Source organism: Camelus dromedarius, chromosome 32, assembly GCF_036321535.1.
Source record: "Camelus dromedarius isolate mCamDro1 chromosome 32, mCamDro1.pat, whole genome shotgun sequence".
In the NCBI taxonomy this organism is placed as follows: domain Eukaryota; kingdom Metazoa; phylum Chordata; class Mammalia; order Artiodactyla; family Camelidae; genus Camelus; species Camelus dromedarius.
In genome coordinates, this window is record NC_087467.1 from 22,045,042 (window position 1) to 22,069,936 (window position 24,895).

A 24,895-nucleotide genomic window follows, 5' to 3' on the forward strand; every position below is an offset into this window, starting at 1 on the left:
TAGAATTTTGGAGTCATTTGATAGCAATGTGTTTAACAATTTGAGGCACTGCCAAACTTTTCCAAAGTGGCTACACCATTTTTACATCCCTACCAGCAACATATGAGGTTCCAGTTTCTCCACGTTCTCACCAGCACTTGTGATTACCTGTGTTTTGGTTACAGCCATCCCAATGGTTGGGAAGTTGTTTCACTGTGGTTTGGGTTTATATTTTTGTACGACTAATGGTGTTAAACATCTTTTCATATGTTTATTGACATTTGTATATCTTCTTTGGAGAAACGTCTCTTCAGACTTTTCCTCCAATTTTTAGTTGGGTTAATTGTCTTTTTGTTACTGAGTTGTGAGGGTTCTTTATATATTCTGAACACATATGATTTGTAAATGTTTTCTCTCATTCTGTGACTTGTCTCTTTTTAATCTTTATTTTGCCTCTCAAAGTGCAAAAGCTTAACATCCAATTTATGATATTTTTCCTTTTTGTGTCTTGTGCTCAAGTGATTGTCTAATTGAAGACCACAAAGGTTAACCCTTATGTTTTCTTCCAAGTGTTTTATGGTGTTAGTGCCTGGGTTGAGATCTGTCCTCCATTGTAAGTACTGAGTGGCGTGAGTTAGGGGTCCACATTAATCTTTTTCCATGTGGATATTTAATTGTCCCAGGACCATTGGTTGAATAGATAATTTTTTTCCCATTGAATTTTCTTGGCATTTTTGTCAAAAATTTGTTGACCATAAATGTAAAGTCTTATTTAGGGGCCTTGATTCCATTCAGTTGATGTATACGTCTCCTCTTATGCATTACAATATTATTTAAATTGCTGTCGTTTTTTAGGAAGTTTGAAATTAGGAATGGTAAGTCCTCCAATTTTATCCTTCTTTTTCAAGATTGTTTGACTATTCTGGAGGACCCAGAAAAAAACGAATTGCATTTCCATAAGAATTTGAGGATCCACTCCTCAACTTCTGCAAAAAGGGCAGCTGGAATTTGAATAGGAATTAAATTGAATCTAGAGATTCAGTGTGTTGAATCTCAAGAACAATTTAGGGGTATTACCATCTTAATATATTCTTCCAATCTGTGAATAGGAGATGTCTTTCCATTTTATTTAGGTTTTCTGTAATTTCTTTTAGCAATGTTCTGTGGTTTTCAGTGTATAAGTTGTGCGTTTCTTTTGTTATATTTATTCCTAAGTATTTTATGTTTTGGCTGCTATTATGAATGGGGGGGGTTGTTAATTTCATTAATGGCACATTCCTCGCTAGTGATGCAGGGTTATGGTGTCTGTGAATAGAGACAGTTTTACTTCCTCCTTTCCAGTCTGGGTGCCTTTTATTTCTTTTTTTTTTTTTTTTGTCTCATTACCCTGTGTAGACACTCTAATACAATGCTGAATAACAGTGACGAAAAGTGGACATTCTTGTCTTCTTCCTGATCTTAGGGGCAAAGGAGTTAGTCGTCTGTTAAGTATGATGTTAGCTGTAGGTTTTGTGTGGATCTTCATCAGCTTGAGGGCGTACCTTTCTATTCCTAGTTTGTTGAGGCTGTTTTTTTTCTCATCATGAATGTTGGGCTTTGTTACATGCTGTTTCTGTATCTTTTGAGACAGTCGTGTGTTTTTCTTTTTTCCTTTATTCTGTTAATTTATTAACCAATTATTGGACTACCGTGCGTCCTTGGAATGAATCCCACATATCTGGGGTGAACAAGCCCTTCATGCGTTTCTGGATTGGCTTTGCTGGCACTTTGTTGGGGGTTTAGGTCTATAGGCATGAGGGGTGTTGGTCTGTAGTTTGTTTTTGGTCTTGTCTGTTGGGCGTTGGTATCAGGGCAGTAGACCTTGTAGAATGGGCTTAGAAGTGTTCCCTCCTTCTCTGTTTTCTAGAAGAGTTTATGAAGGATTGGTGCTCATTCTTCTTCAGGTATTTGATGAAATCACCAGTGAAGCCAGTGGACCTAGGCTTTTCTCTGGAAAGATTATTAATTATGAATCCAATTTCTTCACTTGCTATAGGCATGCTCAAGTTTTCTAGTATTTCTTGAGTTAGTTTGACTAGTCTGTGTGTTTTTAGGAAGTTGTCCACTTATCTAAGCTATCAAATTTGTTTTCTTATTTCATGGCAATCTCCCATCACTGTTTCCATTTTTGTAAGGTTAGTAGTGATGTCTATGCTTTTAGAACTGATTTTAGAATTTTAGTCTGCTCTCTTTTCTCATTTGGTCTAGCGGATAGTTTGTCAGTTTTGTTGATACGTCAAAAAACTTGCACATGAATATTCATAGAAGGCTTATTTGTAACAGCTTCAAAGCTGAATCAGCCCAGATGTCCTTCAGTAAGCACCGTGTGTGCAGCCACACCATGGAATACTACTCAGCAGTGAAAAGGAACCAGACACTTAAACTAGCAGCCTGGACGAACCTCCAGGGAAAGATGCTGGAAAAATTTCAATTAACAGAAGTTGGATTTAGATCAGAATAATAAGGAAATATTATTAGGACAGTGGTGTGTGTGGATAGACATGAATATTATATATATTATATGTGATTAACTGAAGTTTTGTAAACATATGTGGCCAAATGATGAATTTAACTGCCCTCACCCCAACACACACACTCACTGTACAGGAGAAAATCAGGGTGGCTATATTAAAACCCTACTCAGGAGGGCGGGGCAGGGGAAGCCTGACGGGTTGGCCTTTCCCAGAGGGTGCACTGTCTCCCGCTAGACAAAAATAGTTTGGTAAACGACGGGGCTGCGGGTCTCTCCGGCACCTGCTGCTGACGCCCGCCCCTGGCGGTGGAATCCTGTTCTTGGGCAGCCAGTCCCGCTGCTCCAGATTCTGCCTGCTGGTCCGATTTTTCTGGGGTGCTAGCCAAGCCTCTGCACCCTGGACCTTATTTAGAACCTGGCCTTCTTTTACTCTCAGCTAAAACTCTGTGCTCTTCTGTAATTGCCAGAAGACTGCGTTATTTTTCACTGGGGATTGAAGAGGAATCTGTAGATTTGGCGCGTGCGCGCGTGTGTAGGTGGAACCAGGCTCACCTAACAGACTACGTTGTGTAAGCTTGTAAATCCTTGAGTGGAGCTATGCCTGGCGTATTCTGAGCGTGCGCTGGAATTTAAACGCGACTCACTCCCCAAACTTGACTGAGCCCACTGGAGGCGTTTGTGTGCAGGAGTGCCTCTCGGGGTGGGGGTGCCGATCATGGGGTCAGTGGGGTTCATATCCACACATGTCCCAGAAAGTAGAGCAGTCTGGCCAAACCCCAGGGGGAAAGGCGTTCCGGGGCGTCTGGTCCAGAGAACTCGGTTTCCAGTTGGAATTTGTGTTTATACTCCTGATCTCTATACGAGGTTTCCCTGAGTGCCTTGAATAATGCTAGACAGAACCTCCTGGTGCTCAGATTATTGTGAAATTGGAGTGATGTGTAGTCTCTGAGTCAGAAGACAGGAAGCAAAGCAGAATTGGCGACACTGTCCGTGAGAAGACTGTCCCAGCTGGCGCACAGCAGGTGCTCCGGGGGCATCACTTCCCTCCTCTTCTGCCCTCCCCCCATGTCTCCCTCCCCAGAGAGGGTGGCCTCAGAGAGAAGCGCTGGTAACAGCTCCCAGAGGAGCGTGTGTGGCTCCTGATGGGGCCTGTGGGACGGGCCGCCCCCTTCTCCCTGCCATCTGCTCGTGGGGGACATTTTAGGGACACACAGGGTTGAAGAAGGTCAGAGAACCTGGGCTGAGCTGACTGTGCGGGCCCCGCGGGGCAGGAGGAGCAGGGACAGGCGGAGCAGAGAGCCGGACGGTGTAGGAGGGGTGGACACGCATGCTGAGCTTCTGCACAAGTCACCAGAGGCCTTGGGATAATTCCAGGCGACTCTGGACGGCACACTTGTCCTGGGGTCTAGACAGAAAAGAAACCTTCTCAGAAAGTCTGGGGAGCCTACAGGAGACTGCATGGCCTTGTCCTGGGCCTGCTGGAAAAATTAGGGCAAAGAAACCTGGAAAAGAAAAAAAAATAGGTCACCTCGCTTCGGGAGTTTGAACATAAGACGCGTGGGGCACGTGTCAGAGTTCAGATTCCAGGACCCAGTTCCCCAGATTCTCATTCGATTAGCAAGAGCAGGCTGGGGACAGATGCATTTTTTAATTAATTTTTTTTTATTGAAGTGTAGTTGATTTACAGTGTTAGTTTTAGGTGTACAGCAGAGTTATTCAGTTATACATAAACATACGTACGTACATGTATTTTCAGATTCTCTCTCATTATAGGTTCTTACAAGACATCGGATACAGTTCCCTGTGCTGTGCAGTAGTCCTTGTTGTTTCTCTGCTTTGTATGTAGTGCTTTGTGTCTGCGGTTTATCCCTCCCTCCCCCCTCCTTGGTAAGCGATTCTTTCAGACATAAGTGGCCCGAGGCCTCGGGAAAGCATGGCTTTAGGTGATAGGAGTGGTGGGAGGGAAGGAGGAGGCCCCGGGACCCGGCTGGGCATCTGACTGCAGGCCGCACCTGCCTGGGCCTCCCTGCCGCCCCTCGGACCTCACGGAGAATGGAAACAGTGGCCAGTTGTCACTCCGGGCCCGGAAGGAGCACCGCGGACCCAGTCTCGTCCCTTCCAAGGCAGCTCCAGTCCTCTGCTCCTTCTATCGCGTTTCACGTTGGTGGTTGTCCAGAGGAAAGATGTGATGGGCTGATTTGCCTCCATCTAGTAACATCAGACTGCCCCTGGACCAGCGCCCCGTGGCCAGCCGCCCCCAGATGGTGGGGCCCCTCAGGCCCAGCCTATGCTTGGTTGCTTTGGCTTGCGCCAGGGGTTAGGATCACCTGGCCGTGGTGCCTTCATGAGAGAGGCGGCAGGTATCTTCGGGACCATCTGCTTTATTCGGTGATCGGGGAAGGGTCCAGCAGGTGTCCAGATTAGAGGAAGAAGAGGATATCCTGTCCTACCCCAACCATTCAACCAGAATTACCCCCTTGGCGTTCCCCATCAGCCCTGCAAGCACGCCGTGGTCTGCAGCCACCGTAATAAGTGATTTACTGGAGAAACTCCTCGCACCACACCCTCCCTTGGAGCAGGCTCCGTTCCGTCTGCTTTGCCTCGTCTGCTCTTCCTGGCTGTGCAACCTCGACTCTGCACAAACCTCCTTTGACCTCTCCAGATGAGGAGCCCTTCCTGCCTTTCTTGACCACTTAGACATTGGCCTGCCCCGAAAGGATTCTTTTTGTTTTTATTTTTAAAATTTATTTTCGTTTTTTTTTTCAATGGAAGTATTGGGGATTGAACCCAGGACCTCGCACATGCTAAGCAGGCGCTCTACCACTGCGCTGTCCCACCCCACAGTGATTCTAATTTGACCTGCTCTTCAAGCTCAGGGGTCTCCTGTTGGCCCTTCCTTGGAATCCCACCCATCACTGGCATGTTTAGGGCTGCGAGTGAGTTGGAGAGGCTGAAGGAGTGATTGTGCAGAGGTGCTGATAGGAGAAGGCTCCTTGGCCCTAATTTATTTTATTTTGCAAATGGTAGCAGTGGGAAGTTACCCACCCCAAGTGGTGGTGGCGACTGGGGGTGGGAGCGGCGGGGGTGATGGCCCGGGGATGGCTCCTCTATCCCGGATCCTCTTTGCCCAGGGTTCCGCCCACCTCCTTACATACAGCCCCGGAGATAATCAGGAACGGAACCCTGACTCTGCGACCTCAGACCAACACTTCTCGTATCTCTAAGAGAAACATGGAGAGAGAGTGGTCGGGAGGCTGCCTGTGAGTCAAGAATTTTTTCCCGGATTAGAGGTTGTACTCCAGGAGGGGAGCAGCTGGGGGTAGGAGTGAACCCAGGCTGGGGTAGGAGTAGGATAATTTATCCTCCCAGTTATTCCATCAGCCAATGAGGTTTGGTGGTTCTTTTGTGTGGTGCAGATTACTATGGGAAATACAAGAAAAGAGAAGAAAATATATCCTTAGAGCTATTGACTCTGACTTGGGGGAGCTATTGACTCTGACTTGGGGGAGCCAAGAGTAGTGTACATATAAATTTATAAAGAATGGAAAGCAGTCTTTAAAGTACACCTGAAACACTTGTGTGTTTTCAAGAACAATATGAATTTTAAAGAATAAAATGAACAGCTGTGTACCTACGAGTGACCTCCCTCCCCAGTCCCATCTCTCCATCCAGAAGCAGCTGCTGCCTGACTTCCATGATAATCACCTCTTCCTTCCTTCCTTCCTTCCTTCCTTCCTTCCTTCCTTCCTTCCTTCCTTCCTTCCTTCCTTCCTTCCTTCCTTCTCTTTCTTTCTTTCTTTCTTTCTTTCTTTCTTTCTTTCTTTCTTTCTTTCTTTCTTTCTTTCTTTCTTTCTTTCTTTCTTTCTTTCTTCTTTCTTTCTCTTTCTTCGCCGCCCGTGTTTGCACTTCTAAAGCGTAGATCTTGGCTTGCAGGTTTGGGGACTTTGCATAAATGGACTAACCCCGCGGGTGTCACATGAAGGTTGGGGGACTCATCCTGACACAGGTGCGCTGACGAGGACCACACGGCTTAGCTGTCCATCCTGCAGCCGATGGTGTTGGAGTTGTTTCCGGCTTCTTGTCGTGAACACTGCTCCCCAGCATTCTTGCATGCCGCGTAGCGCCAGGTGCAAGCGTTCCTCTCGGTGCGCGTGTCTGAGTCTCACTGCCGAGTCTCGCGGTGGGTGCCTGCTCGGGTTTACTCGGTGATGCCGGGGCTTTCCGCCGTGGGCACGGTGGCGTGGAGACTGCCTGCTGCTCCCCGCCCTCGCCACGGCCGGGTGCCCTGAGACTCAGGCTGCGGGGACCTGATGAGAATTTCAGTTTGCATGTCCCCGGTTACCAGCGACGCTGGGTGTTTCTATGTGCTTATTGGCCATTTAAGTTTCCCCTTGTATGAAGAGCCTGTTCAGGTCTTTGCCACTTTTTCTATTGGGTTATTTGCCTTAATCTTGTTTATTCAATGTGTACACATATGTATATAATTACTCACAGAATTTGCATATGTGTAAATGCATATATATTTGATGGTATGTGTCGAAATAGCTTCTTCAAATTTATGCCTGTCTTTCCACTCTCTTTACATTGCCTTTGCACCATCAGAAGCCCGTAGTTCCTATGTAAGAGGATTTATCCATTTTCTCCTCTATGCTTTTTTGGGGGGAGGGTGGAGGGAGGAAGGGTGAGTCTTATTTAAGAAATCTTTCCAAGAGCATAAAGATGTTCCCTTATGTTGACTACCTTTTAAAACCGTTACGGTTCTGTTTTCTGTCTGACTGCAAGTCACACGGCATTGGTTTGTGTATCCGCTGCTTCGTTTCTCCTGGGGAGGCGTCCAGCGGAGTCGGCGGTGGTGGTGGTGAGGCCCGCTCTCTCCCCCCGATGAGGTGCGGTCCCCGCGCGGGTGCCCGGCACGCACGGCCGTTTCCAGGGCGCTCTGCTCTGCCCCCCGGCCGCCTTGCCCGCCTCAGGCCTGTGCTGCATGGACTGCACCACCACAGCTTTGTCGTCTGGATAGACGGTTTTGGACTTTCGATCTGGGATCCCTCTAGCCAATATCGGTTGGGCCCAGAGAAGGTTTCGGGAGAGTGCATGGGGTGGATGTGTGTGCTGTGGTCCAGTGGAGATTAGGAGAGTGTGGGGCCCAAGTCTACATGTGGGGAAGGTGTGCGTGTTGAGGAATGTTTATTTTTATGGCCAATTTTGAAAATATTTAAATAAACTTTATTTTAGAATAGTTTGCTATTTACAGTAAAGTTGCAAAGATGGTGTAGAATTCCCACATGCCCCACATCCGGTTTTCCCTGTTGCTAACATCTCACGTTAACGACTGTGGCACATTTATCACAACTAACAAGCAACATTGATACTTTATTATTAACTGCAGCCCACGCTTTACGCAGTCTTGTTACTTTTCCCCTCAACGTCCCTCTTTGTTCTGGGACCCCATCCAGAACAGCGTAGTGCATTCAGTCGTCATAGCTTTTTTTTTTTTTTTTAATTTTGTGCGGAGGTAATTAGGGTTATTTACTTATTTTTAGAGGAGGGACTGGGGATTGGACCCCGGACCTTGTGCATGCTGAGCACGTGCTTTCCCACTGAGCTGTGCCTTCCCCTCTCATATCTTGTCAGGACCCTTTGGGCTGTGACAGTTCCTCAGACTCCTTTGTTCTCCGTGACCTTGACAGTGTTCAGTCCTAGTCAGACAGTTTGGAGACTTCGTCTCAGCTGGGGTTTGTGGGATCCATTCCTAACGATTAGACGCAGGGTATGTGGTTTGGAGAGAGAGACCACAGTGGGGACGTGCTACTTTCACCGCCTGATTATTAATTAAACATCACAGGGTTCACGTTATCAGTGTGACTCGTCATCCCTGATGGTGCTGACCTTGACCCCCGGCCGAGGGAGTGGCCGTCAGGTTTCTCCGCTGTGCAGCCCCCCGCCTCCTTCCTGTGCACTTCGTCCCTGTGCACAGCCCTCACTCAGCGCCACTGCTTCCGGGGAGGAGCACCTGCATCAATTATTTGTAATAATTAATCTTCTGCAGCTGAAATTTGTCCCCCCCCCCATTGATTTATTCAGTCATTTATTTTTATCAGTGTGGACTCATGGATATTTATTTTGTACTTTAAGTTATAATGCAATATTATATCATTTAATTTTTGCTCAAATTGCTCCAACTTTGGCCACAGGAGCCCTTTTTGTTGTCTCCTGTGTCCCTTTAACATAGGCCCATTGTTTTTGTTTTGGGGCACTTCCCTACTTTTTGCCAAAATAAGGTGTTCCAGGCTTGTCTTGTATGTTTTAGGTACAGCCCATGACTCAGCGATTTCTCCAAGCAGCCCTCATTCCTTTCATTGACGAAGGATATTTAGAAACCAAGATCTGGGCTGGGTGTGCTCATTGCTGCTAGGGTGTCCTTGAGTCTAGGCCGTCTTAGTGAGCAGAGCTAGGAAGCATATGTATGCATGCTAGCTAACTTGAGTTTGTACACTTATCTGTAATTATTTCTGTAGGTATCCATCTGCATCTGCGTTAAGAGAAACACACGCTTGTGTTGATGCCTCTGACTCGAATCCAGAACCGCAGGGCTCACGCTAAATTTCTTTAGGGGGTCAGGGAGGGATGTTCGAAAAAGTCAACCACTGATGTGTGATTAGGCAGAGGGGTAAGCTTTTGTTCCTGGGGATTTTCTTAGAAGATACAATACTCTTTTCCCTTTCACTTTCCGCATTGCCCAGAGCTTTCAGAGCTCAAAATGTAACTTCTGTGAAGCATTTCAGCTATGCCAGGGGCACAGTATTTGTTTATCTTTATTTACTATTCACTTAGGCAGTGAACTGAAAACCAGTTAACCATCGTCATCCTCATCCTGGTCCACCTGAATTGAGTGCTTACTACACACTGCGTAGTCTGTGTTCATCCCAGCCCTGTAAGAGTTACACGCATTCTCCCATCTTACTGTAAGGACGCGGAGGCACGGAGCTGGGGAGCTGGCCCGAGTCCTGTGGCTCAGAGGCGTGGGCCCAGCTTCAGACCCGGGGAGTCCGTCCCAGAGCTGACATTTAAGTTCGTCTCGTAAGAAGTGCAAGCAGGATCCATGAGGGAAAATCATTTCTGAACCACCAGGCAGCTGATTTGATTCTGCTCAGAGAATTTGCGCTAACAGTTTTTTCCAGTGGTTCTCTCTGACCTCAAGGCACTAGCCAAAATTTCTGTCTGGAGAAGAGGTGTTAAGAGGGAATGAATGGCCAGCCCCTCCTTGGGAACCCGTGTTTTCTGCTCAGCCCTCATTCGATTCAAATTCTGACCTTTTCCATGAGAAGCAATCCCTGAGTCTGCGGCAGGAACCTGACACCAGGAATGTGGCCGCAGGTGAACAGCCTTTATGGACAGCAGGCATGGCCCCCTGGGACAGAAATCCTTCCCAGGGGACACACGTCAGCTGCTTTAACTGTGAGTGCTTGGGTCGTTGTAAAGTGTGATCGTCCAATGAGGTACTTATGGCGAAGGTAGTAATTCTTCTTTTTGTAAAGTTCATTTAAGTTTTAGTTCCACCTCACAGGTAGGGAGTGTCGAAAAGAACTGGCGTTTTGAACAGAGATTTTGCTGCTTTAATTGTTGCTAAAATGATTGCCTCCTCCGGGTGTTACCCAAATATCTTGGATGTTGAGAGGTGACGGGAGGTGATGGGGGCACAGCATCCCCGAGTAGCCACTTCAGCGGCTGCTGGAGGGAGTGGGGGAGACCGAGAGCACTGGCGGCGCGTGGCAGCCTCTGCAGACAGCCTGCAACCGTCGTCCGCTGGGCTTTGGTGAAACATGGTGAACGATTTCCATGGCTTTCGGCTAGGATGCCTTAAACATGTGGGAATAATTCCAGCAGACATTCAACCGCCGTCTCCTGCTCACGGCTGCCTTGCTGTGCGCTCATGGCCCTCTGGGTTGGTTGTTCAGGCTTTGACCTTGGAAGGTCGGGGAGAGAGTGAAAAAACAGGGCAGGCATTTTTTAATGACATGGTAACTGTTGTATCCCTGGAGTCTGGCAGAATGTAAAACGCTTGGTTATGGCCGGTGTGGTATTTTAGAAATGTAATATGCACGCCAGAACACACCAGGAGCACCAGAACGTGTCTTTGGGGGAGAGCTCGTGCGGCCACTGTCCCTTTATTTTACCCCTTGTAACATGGTGCCTGATAAATGTATCTTATTATATCCTAGGTGTAGGCATCTCGATACAGATCTCCACACTCTGGACTTTGCAGTGTCAGATGATGAATTGGACAGGCTGCAGAAATATCAAAGTCAGTGTTTTACAGCCTACCTTCTAGAGGAGTTATTCTCAAGCTATAGGAAACGTAAGAAGCTGTCGGGAAGTGGCTAAAATGCCTATGTCTGGCACTTGCCCAGTAGACAAGACCTGGTTCAGTAGGTCTGGGGACAGGGGTCCTCATTTCTGACAAGCCCCAAATAATCACGGGCTGGGTGGTCTGTAGAACACACCTGAGACTGATTCCCCAAAAGATTTGAGGGGCCCTCTGGGGGCATCCACGGAAGGCTGAGTGATGACTGCTGGGTGACAGAGAGGAATGAGAACTCTTGGATGTTTGTTCTCATTTCCTCTGTTTCTAGAAACTGAGAGATTTGCTTTTTAACTTATATGTTTAATTTTCTGGGAAAGTGAGGACTTTTGTGCACCTGCTCTAAGATACTAGAAAACTCCTTAGAAGATGTAGTGGTTCTGCAGTTAACCACAAACTCTTTGGAATCACATGGTGGTCCTGCCAGCAGTGTTTCAGCCTGCCTCTCTCTGTGCACGCTAACACTGCAGAGGCATGAATCTGATGCATGAGTCACATGACCCTCATTTTCATGTGCGTTCCTTTAAGTGTGAGCACGACTATCTACTAAAAAGCTATTCTTCACCTGTATACAAATAATAATCAATTAGAAAATCAGGTGGAAGGTAGAACTCTCTTTATAATAGCAGTATAAATCTGAGGAATAGGCTTTTTTGATGTGTGCATGTCATTGTTAAAATTTGAAATATTGTAATTCCTAGAAATGAATTCAGCAAGAAACGAGCAGAGGCCTGTGTCGATAAACGTGGCAGCTCTAAGGTAAGACAGAAAAGAAGACTCTAACAAGTGAGAACAGGTGCCTACCTACTCCTTGGATAGGGAAACTGAGCAGAATTGTAAAGATGTCAGTTGGCTCTAAATTAAGTCACAAATTCACTGAGACGCCAGGCAGGTTAATTGGAATCATTTAAAATCACATTTTAAAAGAGGTTTTACAAAATGATCCTAAAACTCACCTAGAAAAACAAACAGGCAGAAGTAGTATTGGAGGGACTAACCCCAGCAGATGCTGAAAAACATTTTAATGATTCAGTAATAAATCAACACAGTGTTGTCACAGACCTAGACAGAAAATCAGTGAACATACTGCAGCGTCAAGAAGCAGAGTGAAATACGTAGCAATGTTTAGTATGTGATAAAGGTGACATTTTAAAAAGTGCAAAAAAGGGATAGTTTATCGTTTGGGGATAATTAGCTGGTCAGGAAAAATAAGAGAAAATTCAAAATGGATCGAGGATTTAAGTGTAAAGTAATAAAGCCATAAAAATTGGAGAACACAGTTGAATTTTAAAAATAATTTTGGAATTGGAACAAACTGTTCAATCATGATACAAACCCCAGAAGCCATAGAAGAAAATCACCAGTAAGTCTGCCTACATAGAAACTACTGTGTGGCAGAAATGCCACAAACAACATCTGAATACAAATGATAAGCTGAAAAACATGTGGAAAATATATTCTGAAGGGCTAGGTTCCTTTATATGCAAAGAGCACTTACAAGTAAATAAGGAGAAAATCTAAACAGTCCAAACCAAAATGTGCAGAGAACACGCACAAGAATGTCGCAGAACAAGAAATTCCCATAGCCGGTGAAAAACTGTGCTCCATCTCTGAATAAAAGTTACTCAGAATTAATGTCAGACTTTTCTCATGGAGAAAGGACTTTACACTGAGATGTAATCTTACTCCTGGAGTGATTTATGGAAGTGAATGTGTTTATGAGTTGGCTGACATAGCCCGTGTTCCCTCCTCCTTCTGTGGAGTGGTGATGACTGCACTGGCAGCCCCCTGCGCCGCGAGACGGGGGGCTTGAGCCAGATAAACTCAGGGTCTTTCAAGCCTCCCACTTACTTGTTTCCTCCATTTGCTTGGTTTCCTCAGTCTTTCTGGCATTCTGTTAGAAAACAGTGCCGTCTTTGTAAAGATTTATTAAGTAAACACTGGTGATACATCACTTTCTACGTGCCGGCTATAGTTTTGAGCACCTTATGATATAAAGTTATGCTCCATTTAAAACGTTGAAGCGTTCACCTGATCTGGAAGAGACGGGAGCTAAGACCCGAGGGAGGGCGACCTGAAGGGGTCGTTTCCTGAAGGAGGACGTAATTTTACTTCTGTGAGCAGCACGCTTGAGCTGCCTTCCTCACCTTAGGTACCCACGAGGCCACCTGTGAAAAGTTCTGAACTCGGGCTCCTCTGCACAGGCAGCCCAGGGCAAGTCCTCTAGCTCCACCACACACGAGGCACTTGCCCGTGAACCCCTGGGGACGGAGCATTATTCTGCCCTCCTCGGGGCGGGGGGGGGGCAGGAGCTCCTTCTTGGGGTGCTGACCCCCTCTCCCCTTGCTGACCTCGGAGGAGGATCACCAGGAATTAAATAGCCCAGCTGCCCTGTTGCCTGGTTACACCAACAACAAAACAAGGACCCTTGCTGGGCAGCGCAGCCTGGGGACTAGCTGGAACCGCAAGAATGTTGTTTCCTGCCCTCCCCGTGGAGCACCTCCCAGCGCTGCGGCGCTGGGCCAGCCCAGGCTTCCGCCTGTGTCCGAGACAAGACAGGCTGAAATGCAACATCTGATTCCCATCAGAGTCTGGGTCTGGGAGGAGACGCCCCCCTTCTGTGTGTTTTCAGCCCTCAGCCCCCCTCTTGGCCCTTGTGGAAGGCTGGGTGAGTCTCCACCCTCATCCCCGGGACTTTTCCCGTTGCACTTCCTCTGAAGTCCGCACAGCCCCCTGCCTGAGTCGTCCTGCACCCTGACGGGAATCTTGTCACTCAGTCGTTCAGCAGGTACTTAGCGATCACCCCCAGGTGCCGGCCCCCTGACACACAGCCCCCCCTGAGGGTCAGAGATCCACTGCACATCAGGGGGACAGGCATCCCCTGGGATGAGGGCACAAAGAGGGTGCACGCAGGCTGCGGGGGCGGGCGGGGGCCCGCTCTGGGAGGAGCGGTGCTGGACCCCGCTCTCCCGGAGGCCACATGTGGACCCCTGCCAAGTGCCGGGGAGGGCCGGACAGGAGCAGGTGCAGGGCCCAGAAGCAGACACAAGCACAGCGAGTCCCCAGGACGGCTGCCCACTGGGAACAGCTGTGTCTTGGGGCCCGGGGCCAGAGGAAGCGGCCAGGGAGTCTGGTCCTGCCAAGGCGCTGGGCTTCAGCCCATCTGAGGCTGTGGCCCGACATCAGTGAAGTCTGTTCACGGGACACCTGATGGATTTGCAGTTTTGAAAGATCCCCACAGTGAGCACACGGGTGATGGTTGGAGCCTGGAGGGCCAGGTAGTGGCCGTTGCAGAAGTCTGTGCGACAGGTGACAAGGGCCTGACCAGGGAGAGTGAGCGGACTTCATCACTTAGCACTGAGAGGAGAAGGGGGGCCTTCTACGATGCCTCTGTGGTTCCTGGCCTGGGAAGCAGCAGGTTTACAGGAAGAGCAGAGGGGCAGTCAGTATAAACAGAGCGGTTGTATTTTCAAAGCCCACGGCTGTTCACGTAGCAACGAGCCTCTGCGGCTGGCGCCACACCCCGCGGAGGTAACCTGCTGGAGGTAACCCTGCTGGAGGTCGCCACCCGTCCCGGTCCTGGCGCGTGCTGCTCCCCGCCGCCCGGCTCTGCAGCCTGGTGCTGCCCCGGTCTCCTGCTGTGGCCCCTTGAAGTCAGTGTCTTCTCCCGTGGTCTCCAGGGAGATTTCTGGGAGTCCTGACTTTCTGTCGGGAGCTTGATCTACAAAGTCTGAAAATAGTCTTTCCCATCAAAATTGACTGGCTGTGTGTTTGTACCTCAGCTTGGGTGAACTCGTTTCAGTTTACCTGTGTTAAGGCCTCACACAGTGCCCAGCCCAGGGCAGACACTTGGTAAATATTTATGGGAAGAAATGGACAGAAGTCACTGATGCCAGGGTGTCCTGTGGTCACGATGACAGAAGGCCAGTCAGCGACGGTGGCTGTGCATGGCCTCTTCTGAGACGCAGCTGGAGGGGTTCCCAAGGTCACCCGATGGTCACATGTCTGCCGGATGCTCCAAGGAAGCCCATGCCCCCCTTTCTGGGGGCCTCCTTTCAGATCGTAGCTGTACCGTTTGTTCCAACAATTTTCTGACACCAGCTGGGTGTCCTGCAGTTCCTGTTTCTGACTGTCACTATCCAGAGTGAGCGCAGACCCCTCCAAGTGGAGAACTCAGTCCCACAAGACTGCCCCGACTCCAGACGCCAGCTCAGGTCTGGGGTGTCCCCAGGTTACCCACACTCCTGCCCAACAGACTGCAGATCTCGGGGGGATGGTCCCATGGCCCACCCCCACCAGGGTCAGTAACTCACTGGAGCAGACTCACAGAACTCAAGAACACACTAGACTTACGACTGGTTTCCCTGCAAAGGATACAGGAGCTGGCCAATGGAAGGGCACATAGGACGAGGCCCAGGGGTGGGTTGCGTGCTGCTCCCCTGCCCCCTCCCGGGACTCCACCCTCCCAGCCTTGGGGTCTCTGCAGCTTCCTTGGTTGACAAGTGTGCCCTCCTCTCTCAGAGATTAGCAGACATGGCCTTCTTATCTGCCCCACCTTTGGGCAGAGGGAAGCCCCACCCTTTGATTTGGGGTTTGATAAAGACTTCAGGGAAGAAATAAAGAGATAAGGTAACGTGCCAGACTGAGCCCAGAAGAGCCCTTTCCTGGAATATTTCAGTGTACAATTCATCCCACAAAAAAACTGAAGACTTTTTTAAATAACCGAGAGGCCTGGGGCTGGTCTGTTAGAAACAAGAAGGAGGGTAAATTCTGGGGTGATTTCTTCCCAGTGTGTCTCTGGTGAGAAAGACAACACGCATGCAGATTCTGTACGGACTGCACTCAGGAGGCTGCTTCTCTGGTGGAGGTGCTGGGCCCATATCTCCAGTGCGGTGGGGGGGTCCCTTCCCCCCAGTGCCTGAAAATTCCTCCTCTCTTGTGTTTGGGGGCTGGAAAGAATTTAAAAGTCAGGTAGAATTTTCCCAGTAACTTTATAACTGGTTGAAACCACTGATGAGGCATGTTGGGGGGTGAAGGAAGGGCCTGGGGTGGGGGTCTTCTCTGCCTCCCAGTGCTGGTTTCCCCCCATCTGCCCTCCTCTCTCACCCGCAGCACCGGAGGACCCCCCAACCCTTCTCCTCACTCTCCTCTTTAGGCCCCTTTGTGCACCATTTTCCCCTAGAATGTGGAGCTGAGCCTGTCACTGTCCCTCCATGGCCACGAGGTGCCCTCCTAGTCCCCCACTGAGATACCACATCCTTCATTGTCAGTCCTCTGTTGTCAATCCACCCAAGGTAGTGCTGGGTGAGGAGTGGACTTAGGCTATGCTGGGTGCGGAGTGGACCTGGGCAGTGCTGGGTGTGGAGTGGACTTTCAGCAGTACCTGGGGTGGGGAGATGGGAGGATGGGGGCCTTTGTCAGGCCTTTGCATCACAGGCCCTCATCCCATTTTTGCTGCTTCTCGAGGCCACACTTCAGTGACCTCCATGGCGCCCACCTGGGTTCCGTTGGTAGAGCATCACTCTCTGCCCCTCAGCTCCTGAAGCACTTTGTTGTCCACGTAACGTACATGCTACAGTGCTGTGGCTTCTCGTGACCGTGGACGTGCGTGTCTTCGCTCTCAAGGGCAGGTTCCAGAAGGCAAGGACTAGGGGTTTCTCTGTAGCTACGAGAAGGGCTGGCAGACTGCAGCGCTGTCTGAACAGTTGTTAAATAAATGAACGAGCTGCCAGAGGATAGGCACTGTGTCTTTTTTTAATCTTTGGATCCACCACAGTATCTTCAGATTAAAAGTAGATCGGTAAATGTCTGTTTAGATTATTCATCTGAATAGAGTTCGTGTCCTAAAAGCCTACTGGAGGTGAAAGTCCAGATAAGCCGCTGCAGCCGTAAGCGTGTCATTTCCTAACTTCCAGATAGGTCACGTGTTTCCTCTGATTTGTGAGAGTCTCACAGAAGCACATTTGCACGTGTGTGCACACACACGCGTGATTTTTAAAAAGCATTGTCATTATCATGGGGAAAAATTTTGCAGTCAGCCCTAACACCAGAAGTGGGGCTGGGTCCCTCCTTGCTCACTCAGGATGCCTCTTCCTGCTGTTCTGGAATTCCTTCCTTCAGCAGGACCGTGGGCTGTGTTCCATGCGTGCATGTCTTGTCTCCGTGGGGCCAGAGACCAGGTTTTAAACTTTATAAAGGCTCAGCCACCCGAGGCTATTAATACGTGGCTGAGCAGCCGAGTCGTTGTTCTGCAGGAACACGAGGGACCTGATTCTACATGAGCCTCTTCTTCGGCCTGTTGGGTTATTTATTCTTTCCAGACAAGCACTCATCTCTGTCTGGGTCTGACCTGTTTTCCAGGGAGGTTCCCCTGAAAGACGCGAGGGAGTACGCAGAGTCCATCGGAGCCGTCGTGGTTGAAACAAGCGCCAAAAACGCGATCAATGTCGAGGAGCTCTTCCAGGGGATCAGTGAGTACCCGATCTGTGCTTTCCGCCCAGCTTGCGTGTTCTCGCCTCGGGGAGTCAGGGGAGAGGAGAGCTTTTCCAGTGTGAACTTGCTGGATGCCTCGCAGCTCTGTCCCCGCCATCCTGTGCTTTAACGTGCTGGGTCTGTGTTCTGTGAATCAAGAGGAAGTAACCCCACTGGAAAAAAAAATTTTATTTTAATCAAAGAATGATGTTCCCTGTAGCATTTTACGTTAGTATGTAGAGGGGAGGAGACATAAAATAGAGTGATAAGGTGTGGAAAACCAGTCACCCCTTAAACCGAATGACTCTAGGCAAACAAAACAAGAGAAGCTTTGAGTAATTTCTTCCACCTGGTGACGTCAGCAAGCGGTAGTGTCTGTGTCCCACATGCCCTGAAACTGGGAACTGCATGGAGAGTCGGCGTGCAAAGGTTTTCCTCGTTTCTGGTCGGTTATTAACAGGAGGTGCAGGCTTCCCTCCTCGTCTCCAGTCCTGGGTCCTGTTTGCTTCCTTTTCTTTATGTTGGTCCCACGAAGAACCCTTATCTTGGGCTGTTTCCCAGCCGACGGCCATAGTGCACCTTCACAGCCTCTCTGGTAATGGCGCTGTGTCCTGGGTCCCCTCAGAGAGCAACCTGCCAGCAGCCGTCTTGGGACACCGTGTCTTTAGATGCCCACAGAGCACATGCTTAGTGAGGTGCCGGGACTCAAAGTCCTGGGCTCCCCATCTCAGGAAAAGTCAAACCCCAGAACAGTTGGCAGTTGTGTCAAGTATCTTGTCTGCGTACGATTCCACAAGGGAATTCAGAGGGAAATGGGTGGCTGGATCTCCCTCTGGCCTGAAGTCATTGTCGGCAATGCTTTCCAGGCCAGAGGGGCTATGGCTTCCCACAACAGATTCAGTTTCCTTTGAGCTGGCTTGGTTTATTACTTCAGACACTGAGAACCCTCAGCAGGGAGTATTTCGCCTGAGTCTCGGCTGGAAGGAGTGTCAGCTGGAGATGGGGCACTCTGCCCTGGGCTCCTCACCAGACCCAGAGAGGTGCAGGAGGCAGCCAAGTGTCTGCAGCCCTGGCCCCGCTTGTCTGCTGGGGTCCTTGCCACCCTCCCCCTTCCTCCTTCAGAAGAATGCATTTTCCTGCTAGTATTTCACACTCTCAACAGGATAGTGTTCTCCAGGCTCGTGGGCCTGAATGCTGGAGACCGCACACCCCCAGACTCCGGCTCCTTCCCGTGGTTGCAACGTGGGCGCCAGGCTCTGCTGTGTGTCTGGGTGACAGCTCACTGGGTTTGGCCTGAGCTCATGCCATTCACCTCACGTGTCCTTAGGCCAAACTCGGTCCTTTCTGGGGACGCTCAGCTTTTCTGGTCCCTCGGGCTAGTTTTAGTAAACGTCTCGTTTCCGTTACCGGTTTGACTTCGTGAAGCAGGGCAGCTCCTGATAGTGCGACCTTCGCTCCTGTCCCACGTCCGGCTCCTGACAGTTTCCCGGGCCCTCTTCCCAGCCCTCGTGCGGCTCCGCGTACCTGAGATTCAGCTTGGCATTTCTGCACAAGCTAGGGGATTGCCTGAGGTTTATGCAAAGTCATTCTTTCAGTAAAAAAAATGACAGAAGGACCTCAAAGAAGAAAACAAGCCTAAGGCTGCAGACCCAGCTGGCAGTCAGCCTCCCCCTACCCGCCCCAGTGCCTCCGTGGGCCTCCTGTTCCTTCAGGTGGACGTCTTCAGAGCGGGCTGTGGGTGCCTGCTTGCAGGACCGAGCACTTCTGGCTACGTCGCAGCAGGCCCCCTCGTTTGCTTTTCCGTCCCCTCCCCAGCTTGAGTTACGCCTGCTCCTCCCTGAGCTCAGAGCAGGACGAGCTGTCGCTGAGCTCCGCGCCCCCGCGGGGCAGGGCTGCTGAGACCACGCGCTGGGAGAGAAGAGGCCACCGACAGCCAAGCACAGGGACGGGGACGAAAAGCACAGCTTTGAAGAGCTGTGCTTGAGCAAAAGGAATTCATGTCGGCTCGGACCAAGAGACACATTTTCTCGTCGCCTTTCCAGAGTGTTCAGAAGCCAGAAATGAGACGACTGTGATTTTGGAACATGAGTCCGTGTCTTTCCTAACAGGATTGTTTAGCAGAATCCTGTCTGTTTCCAGGCTGAAGCTACCCCGTGAAGGACGTAGGTGCTGCCTCTTCGGGGTGCTCTGGCTGCAGTCCTCAAACTCCCTGCCCCTTTAAAAAACAAGTCTCTCCCTGAGGGCAAAAAGAGGTGGGGCTGCAGGCTCACCAGGAAAAATGTCTGGATCTGGGCTGCGCTTCTGCTCCGCTCCCGTGCGCGCCGACCGTGCAGAAGGAGCGGGGTCCTGAAAGCCACATCTGGAGACACTGCACTAGCTAGGGGTTTTGTTTGTGTGCTGTGGGTCTGAGAACAAGGTGAGAAGTGTTTGTTTTTTAAAAGGGAATGTAATTAGAGGTACAGGCATATGTGTTTGGAGAAATTAGAATAGAGTGTTAATGTGAAAGACAGGAAGTTAAGCCTTGTGGGCGGCAATCATGTCTGTCTGTTGCCATCCGTCGTTGCGAAGAGTGTTGGCTATTTTAAGTCCACTGGAGTTTTGGAGTTTCCTCGGTAGTCATTTTTGGTTTGGAACAGGTTAAAAAAGTTTGAAAACGAAACAAAACGTTTGCACATTTTATAGCACAGTACAGCAAGCTGTCAAACGAGGGTCAGTTGAGCCACCAAGGCCCAAGGAAAAGACGGAGGTAAAGCCGGTCACGTCCTTATCCCCCTAGAACTCACTTTAGCAAGTGCGTGTAGGAGAGCTGGCCCCAGCGAAATCACGCAGTTTCAGATATGGGCGCGTTGGGTATCAGAAGCCCCAAACTCTCCTGTCTTTTGTCCCAGGGAGTCTAAGGCAGAAACTGATCAAGTGTGCAAAGTGTGGTCATCTTATGTTTACCTTACAGTGAGTTCTCACTCTGGGCCATTGTTGCAGTTGCTTGGGTTATGTTAACTCGTTACTGCAAGCTTCATCTCACGAAATGGGCCCCGTTGTCGGCCCTGTTTTATGTCAGAGGAGGTTGAGGCCTGGAGAGTTTTGCACGCTGCTCTGGGTCACCGCTGAGCGAGAGACCAGGATTAAATAAGGCCGGCAGCGGGGCCGCCGAGCCCACGCTCTTAGCCGCTGGTCTGTGTCACTCCTCACTGGCAGTTTATGGTAGCATTATTCATGATGGTGAAAAACAGGAAACGACTTCCCCATCCAAACCTGGGGAAATAATTCTTAAGAAGTCATAGTACACCAGTATAAACCAGTGATTAAAAATGAGGATGTAAATCCTTCTTTGCTGACGTTAAATTGTGGAGTGTGAAACAAACGTTGCAGAGCAGTTGTGTAATATCCTGATTTTATAAAATGTGAAGCACATAGTATGTAACAGCAGACATATTTTTCTGGGTAAAGACTGGAAGGAGGCACACACATTAAAATGTTAGCAGTGATGAGATTGCAGGGAACTTAAAAAAAGAAGACTTTATTATGGCGATATTTAAACATATACACCAGTAAACTGAATAACGTAGTGAACCATCATGTGCAGTTGTCCCTCAGCGTCCTTGGAGGACTGCTTCCGGGACCCCACGGGTACCAACATCCCAGGATGCTCAAGTTCCGTGTATAAAAGGCTGTAATACTTGCATATAGCCACACACGTCCTCCCATATACTTCACATCATCTTCACATCATCTCCAGTTTACATGTGATACCTAAGACTACGTAAATGCTATAGTTCTAAATGCTATTCAGATAGTTACCAGTGTGGCAAATTCTAGTTTTGCTCTTTGGAACTTTCTGGAATGTTTTTTCCCTGACTGTTCTCAGTCTGCAGTGCATTGAATCCTCAGATACAGAACCTGGGGAGATGGAGGGCAGACTGTCCTCATGGCCACCTGGTTCCATCTCTGGCCCACATTCCCCCCCGCCCCCAGCCACTACTTTCCACCTGTATTATTTTGAAGAGAACCCCAGATACCATATCGTCTGTAAATATTTTCAGTCTGTAATCTTCTTTAGCATAATGACAATACATGATCACATTAATAATCACAATGCTATTACATATTAACATCATCAAATATCTAGTGTCAGATTTTCAGATAGCTCATTATTGTCAAACATGGTTTCTGTGTTTGCGTTTTACAGTTTGTTTGGATCTGGATACAGATAAGCCCCACACAGGGATAGAATTAGCTGGCGTGTCTTTTCGCCTCATAAGGAGTCAGTTCCCTCTCCATCTTTCTTCCTTTTCCCTCCATGCAGTTTCTTCATTCAAGCAGTTTTGTCATTGTCCTACAGAGTTTTAACACAATGTGGATGTTCCTGAGTTCCATTTAATTACTGAGTGGTGTCCCACCGCGTAAAAATCTGTGACTCCGTTCCCAGAAACCTTTGGGTTGTTATCAGGTTTCGGCAATTATGGGCAAGGCTGCCGTGAGCACCCATGCACAAGTCTTTGTGGGTGAATACCCAGGGGCGCGTGGCTGGCTTACCTAGGAGGCAGTGGTTCGCTGTCCAAGGGGCAGTCGAACCGCTCCCTGAGGTGGCCTTAGCACCTTGCGTCCTCAGCACCAGTGGATGAAGCTCCGGTAGCCCCGCATCCTCACCAGCACGGGAACGACCAGCTGATAGATTTCAGTCGTTCAAACGGGAGTATGGTGGTCTCTCCTGTGTATTTTGTTTTTTGGGTTTTTTTGGTAGGGGGAGGTAATTAGGTTTATCTATTTTAATTTTTTTTTTAGTGGAGGTATGGGGGATTGAATCTGGGGCCTCGTGCATGCTAAGCACGTGCGCTACCACTGAGCTGCACCCTCCCCCTCGCCCTGTGGTCTTAAGCCCGCCTTCCTAGTTACAGTAACACGGAGTGCCTTTTCCTGCGCCCACTCGCAGTCCTTGCTTGTGTCTGCTTCCGTGAAGCCTCTGTTCCAGCTTTGCCCATTTTGTATTGAGTTGTTTGCTTATGGTTGGGTCCTAAAGATGATTTATAGATTTTGGATACATGCTCTTTATCAGATGTTTGTTTTTTAAATATTTTTGCCCAGGCTGTGGCTTGTCTTTTCATACATTTGAAAAAAGTTTTTAATTGAAATGTAGCTGATTTACAATGTTAGTTTCAGGTGTACAGCAAAGCGATTCAGTTATACATATGCACACAGGTATATTTTCTTTCTTCAGATTCTCTTCCATTATATGTTATTACAAGAAATTGAATATACTTCCCTGTGTCTTTTCATTTTCTTCACAGTGTCTTTGGAGGAGCAGGAGTTTTTCACTTTGATGAAGTCTAGCTTGTTAGATTTGTTCTGTGTGGCTTGTGTTTTTTTTTTTTTTTGTGCACGTCTCGTAAGTTTTAAGTGGTAAAATGAAAAGTAAAAGTGTAGATCCATGCAATAGAATATTATCCATCCATAAGGAGAAATGAGCTAACAGGCCATGGAAATGCACGAGAGACCCTTAAATGCATATTTACCAAGTGGAAAGGCTGCCTGCTGTATGATTCCAGCTGTGTGGCATTCTGGAAAAGGCAAAACCACGGAGACAGTGCGAAGATCAGCGGTTGCGGGGGGCTGGGGGGGCGACGGGGTGGAGCAGCAGATTTTTAGGGCTGTGAACTATTCTCTGTGACGCTGTGATGGTGGTCAGTGCACGCTTATCAGCACCCACAGCATGTGCAGCACGGAGAGCCCTGCTGTGCACCATGGACGCCACTCGCTTGCTGATTAGCGGTGGCTAATTTTGATAACTGTTCCCGACTCATGCAAGATGTTGGAATAGAGGAAGCTGAGGAGGAGGGGGAGGCGTGTGTGCGAACTCTCTGTACTTTATGCTCAATTTTCTCTATAAACCTAAAACTGCTCCCCCCCCAAATAATAGTCTATTAATTAAAAAATAAACTGTAAGGAAATGATGCCTTTGAATGGTAGGGAGGCCTAATGATCTCAGAGGAACTCCAGCCCCTCCATGTTGAAGACGTTTGGCACTTTGGACTCTTGGCGGGGTGGCCACTCCCTACCCTCCTCTGCTGGGCGTCACCCTTCCTTCAGCTCCTAGGCTTTGACTTCCGGTCTCTGCGCCCCTCCTCACCCACCCACTTCCCACCAGTTGGCACCTGCTCCACTTCTCTTTTCATCTTTGTTTTCTGCTTCCCCCACTGCCCCCAAATTAAGCCTCTCGTCACCCCGACCTGGACTTGTGCCCGGCCCTGGCTCGACTCACTCCCTGACCCTAAGGGGCTCTGGTCCTAGGTCTAGACTCTTTAATGTTCCGGGTCGTCTTGTCTTCTTTACGGCAGCAAAAGGACGGTTCAGAGGATGCCCTCAGGTGTCCTGCGTGTGTTTCCCCAGGGGGACATTCCGTGACTGTCAGCCACGGCACTGTTCCCTAGAGACCCCCTCCCTTCTAAATAAAAGAAGAGGCTTGGAGCTCATCGCCAACCGTGACCGCTGCCAAGTCCTAGTAAAGTTTGTCAGTGCACTAAGCTGCATGATTTAGAAAACCAGGATCAAGAAATGGAAGTGACAGGGCAACACCAACGCCTCTAACACCCAGCGAAACAAAATGGAGCTCATGAACCCTGGGACTGGAATGAGAGGCGGGGGGCCCCAGGCCTGCGCAGGAAGTGGCCGGCCCACCACACGGGGAGGGGCAGCTGGAGTGAGCCCACTGTTTTATTTCTGTCGTGTGTAAGAGCTTTGCAGCCCCAGGCCAGAGCCGTGACGATGTAGTTTATTGCTTGGAATTGGGTCTCGCCCATCTTGTGTTCTTGAGGAATCATTTATAGAACCTGCTTTTTCTCTAGGGTGTCAACTTTCAGGAAAACGGAACTCAAAAAAAAAAGTCTTAAGTTTTTCCAAGCAGAGTCTTACACAATCCAAACCTTATTAAAATAAACACCCTGCCCTGAGATTTATACATCAGGATGACTTGTTTGGAGAATGTGTACTCAGAGGACATTTTGTAAGAGCAGGAACACACAGTCATGCTGAGAGCCTTTCCCGATGTTTGTGTATATAGTTTTGTCCTAGTCTGTGCCCGTGTACTTAACACTGAGTCAGCAGTGTTCCAAGGTGATCACCTTGGTACCAAACGCCACGGTCATTTTCCAGAACTGCTCCATTGTGTAAGCGCGTGTAACCTTTCAGCAGGCTCCAGATAACTCAGATCACAAGATGTCAGGTCTTGGTGTGCTTTCACAGCGCTGCTGGCTTCCTCCTCCTTTTGAGGTGCTTGCCTCATTGGAAGCACTTCCTTTCTCCTTGCTGTTTGAAGTTGGACTGTGTGGACCCCTCCCAGGTCGAGTGTTCTGTTAAAGAACAGGTTGGCCCCTATCCTGGTCACCAAACCCCAGGTTTCCACTGCGGTGAGCCGGGAACACGGGGTGTCTCCCTGCTCAGACCTCACCCGAGCTGCGGCTGGAGCCTGGGACGGCTGAGGACCCGTCCACTGTTGTCAGGTCCTGCCATGACAGCAACCGCACGCGGCCGTGGTGTGTCGTCCCCACACGACTTCCCGTGTCTTTTTTCTAGGTGGGGAA

General features: G+C 49.1%; 1 protein-coding gene across 7 annotated transcripts in view; it reads left to right on the forward strand.

Moving 5' to 3' along the window:
• RAB31 (RAB31, member RAS oncogene family) overlaps positions 1–24,895 on the forward strand; it is an 83,704-nt gene that overhangs the window by 53,019 nt on the left and 5,790 nt on the right. For 4 of the 7 annotated variants that reach the window (XM_064481616.1, XM_064481618.1, XM_064481619.1 and 1 more), the window contains exons 6-8: positions 10,711–10,847; positions 11,552–11,609; positions 17,211–17,320. In XM_064481616.1, coding sequence (XP_064337686.1) covers positions 10,711–10,847; positions 11,552–11,609; positions 17,211–17,320 — 305 coding nt within the window. The remainder of the gene's footprint in view (positions 1–10,710; positions 10,848–11,551; positions 11,610–17,210; positions 17,321–24,895) is intronic. The other 3 variants (XM_064481615.1, XR_010378716.1, XM_064481617.1) reach the window with 3 other exon arrangements.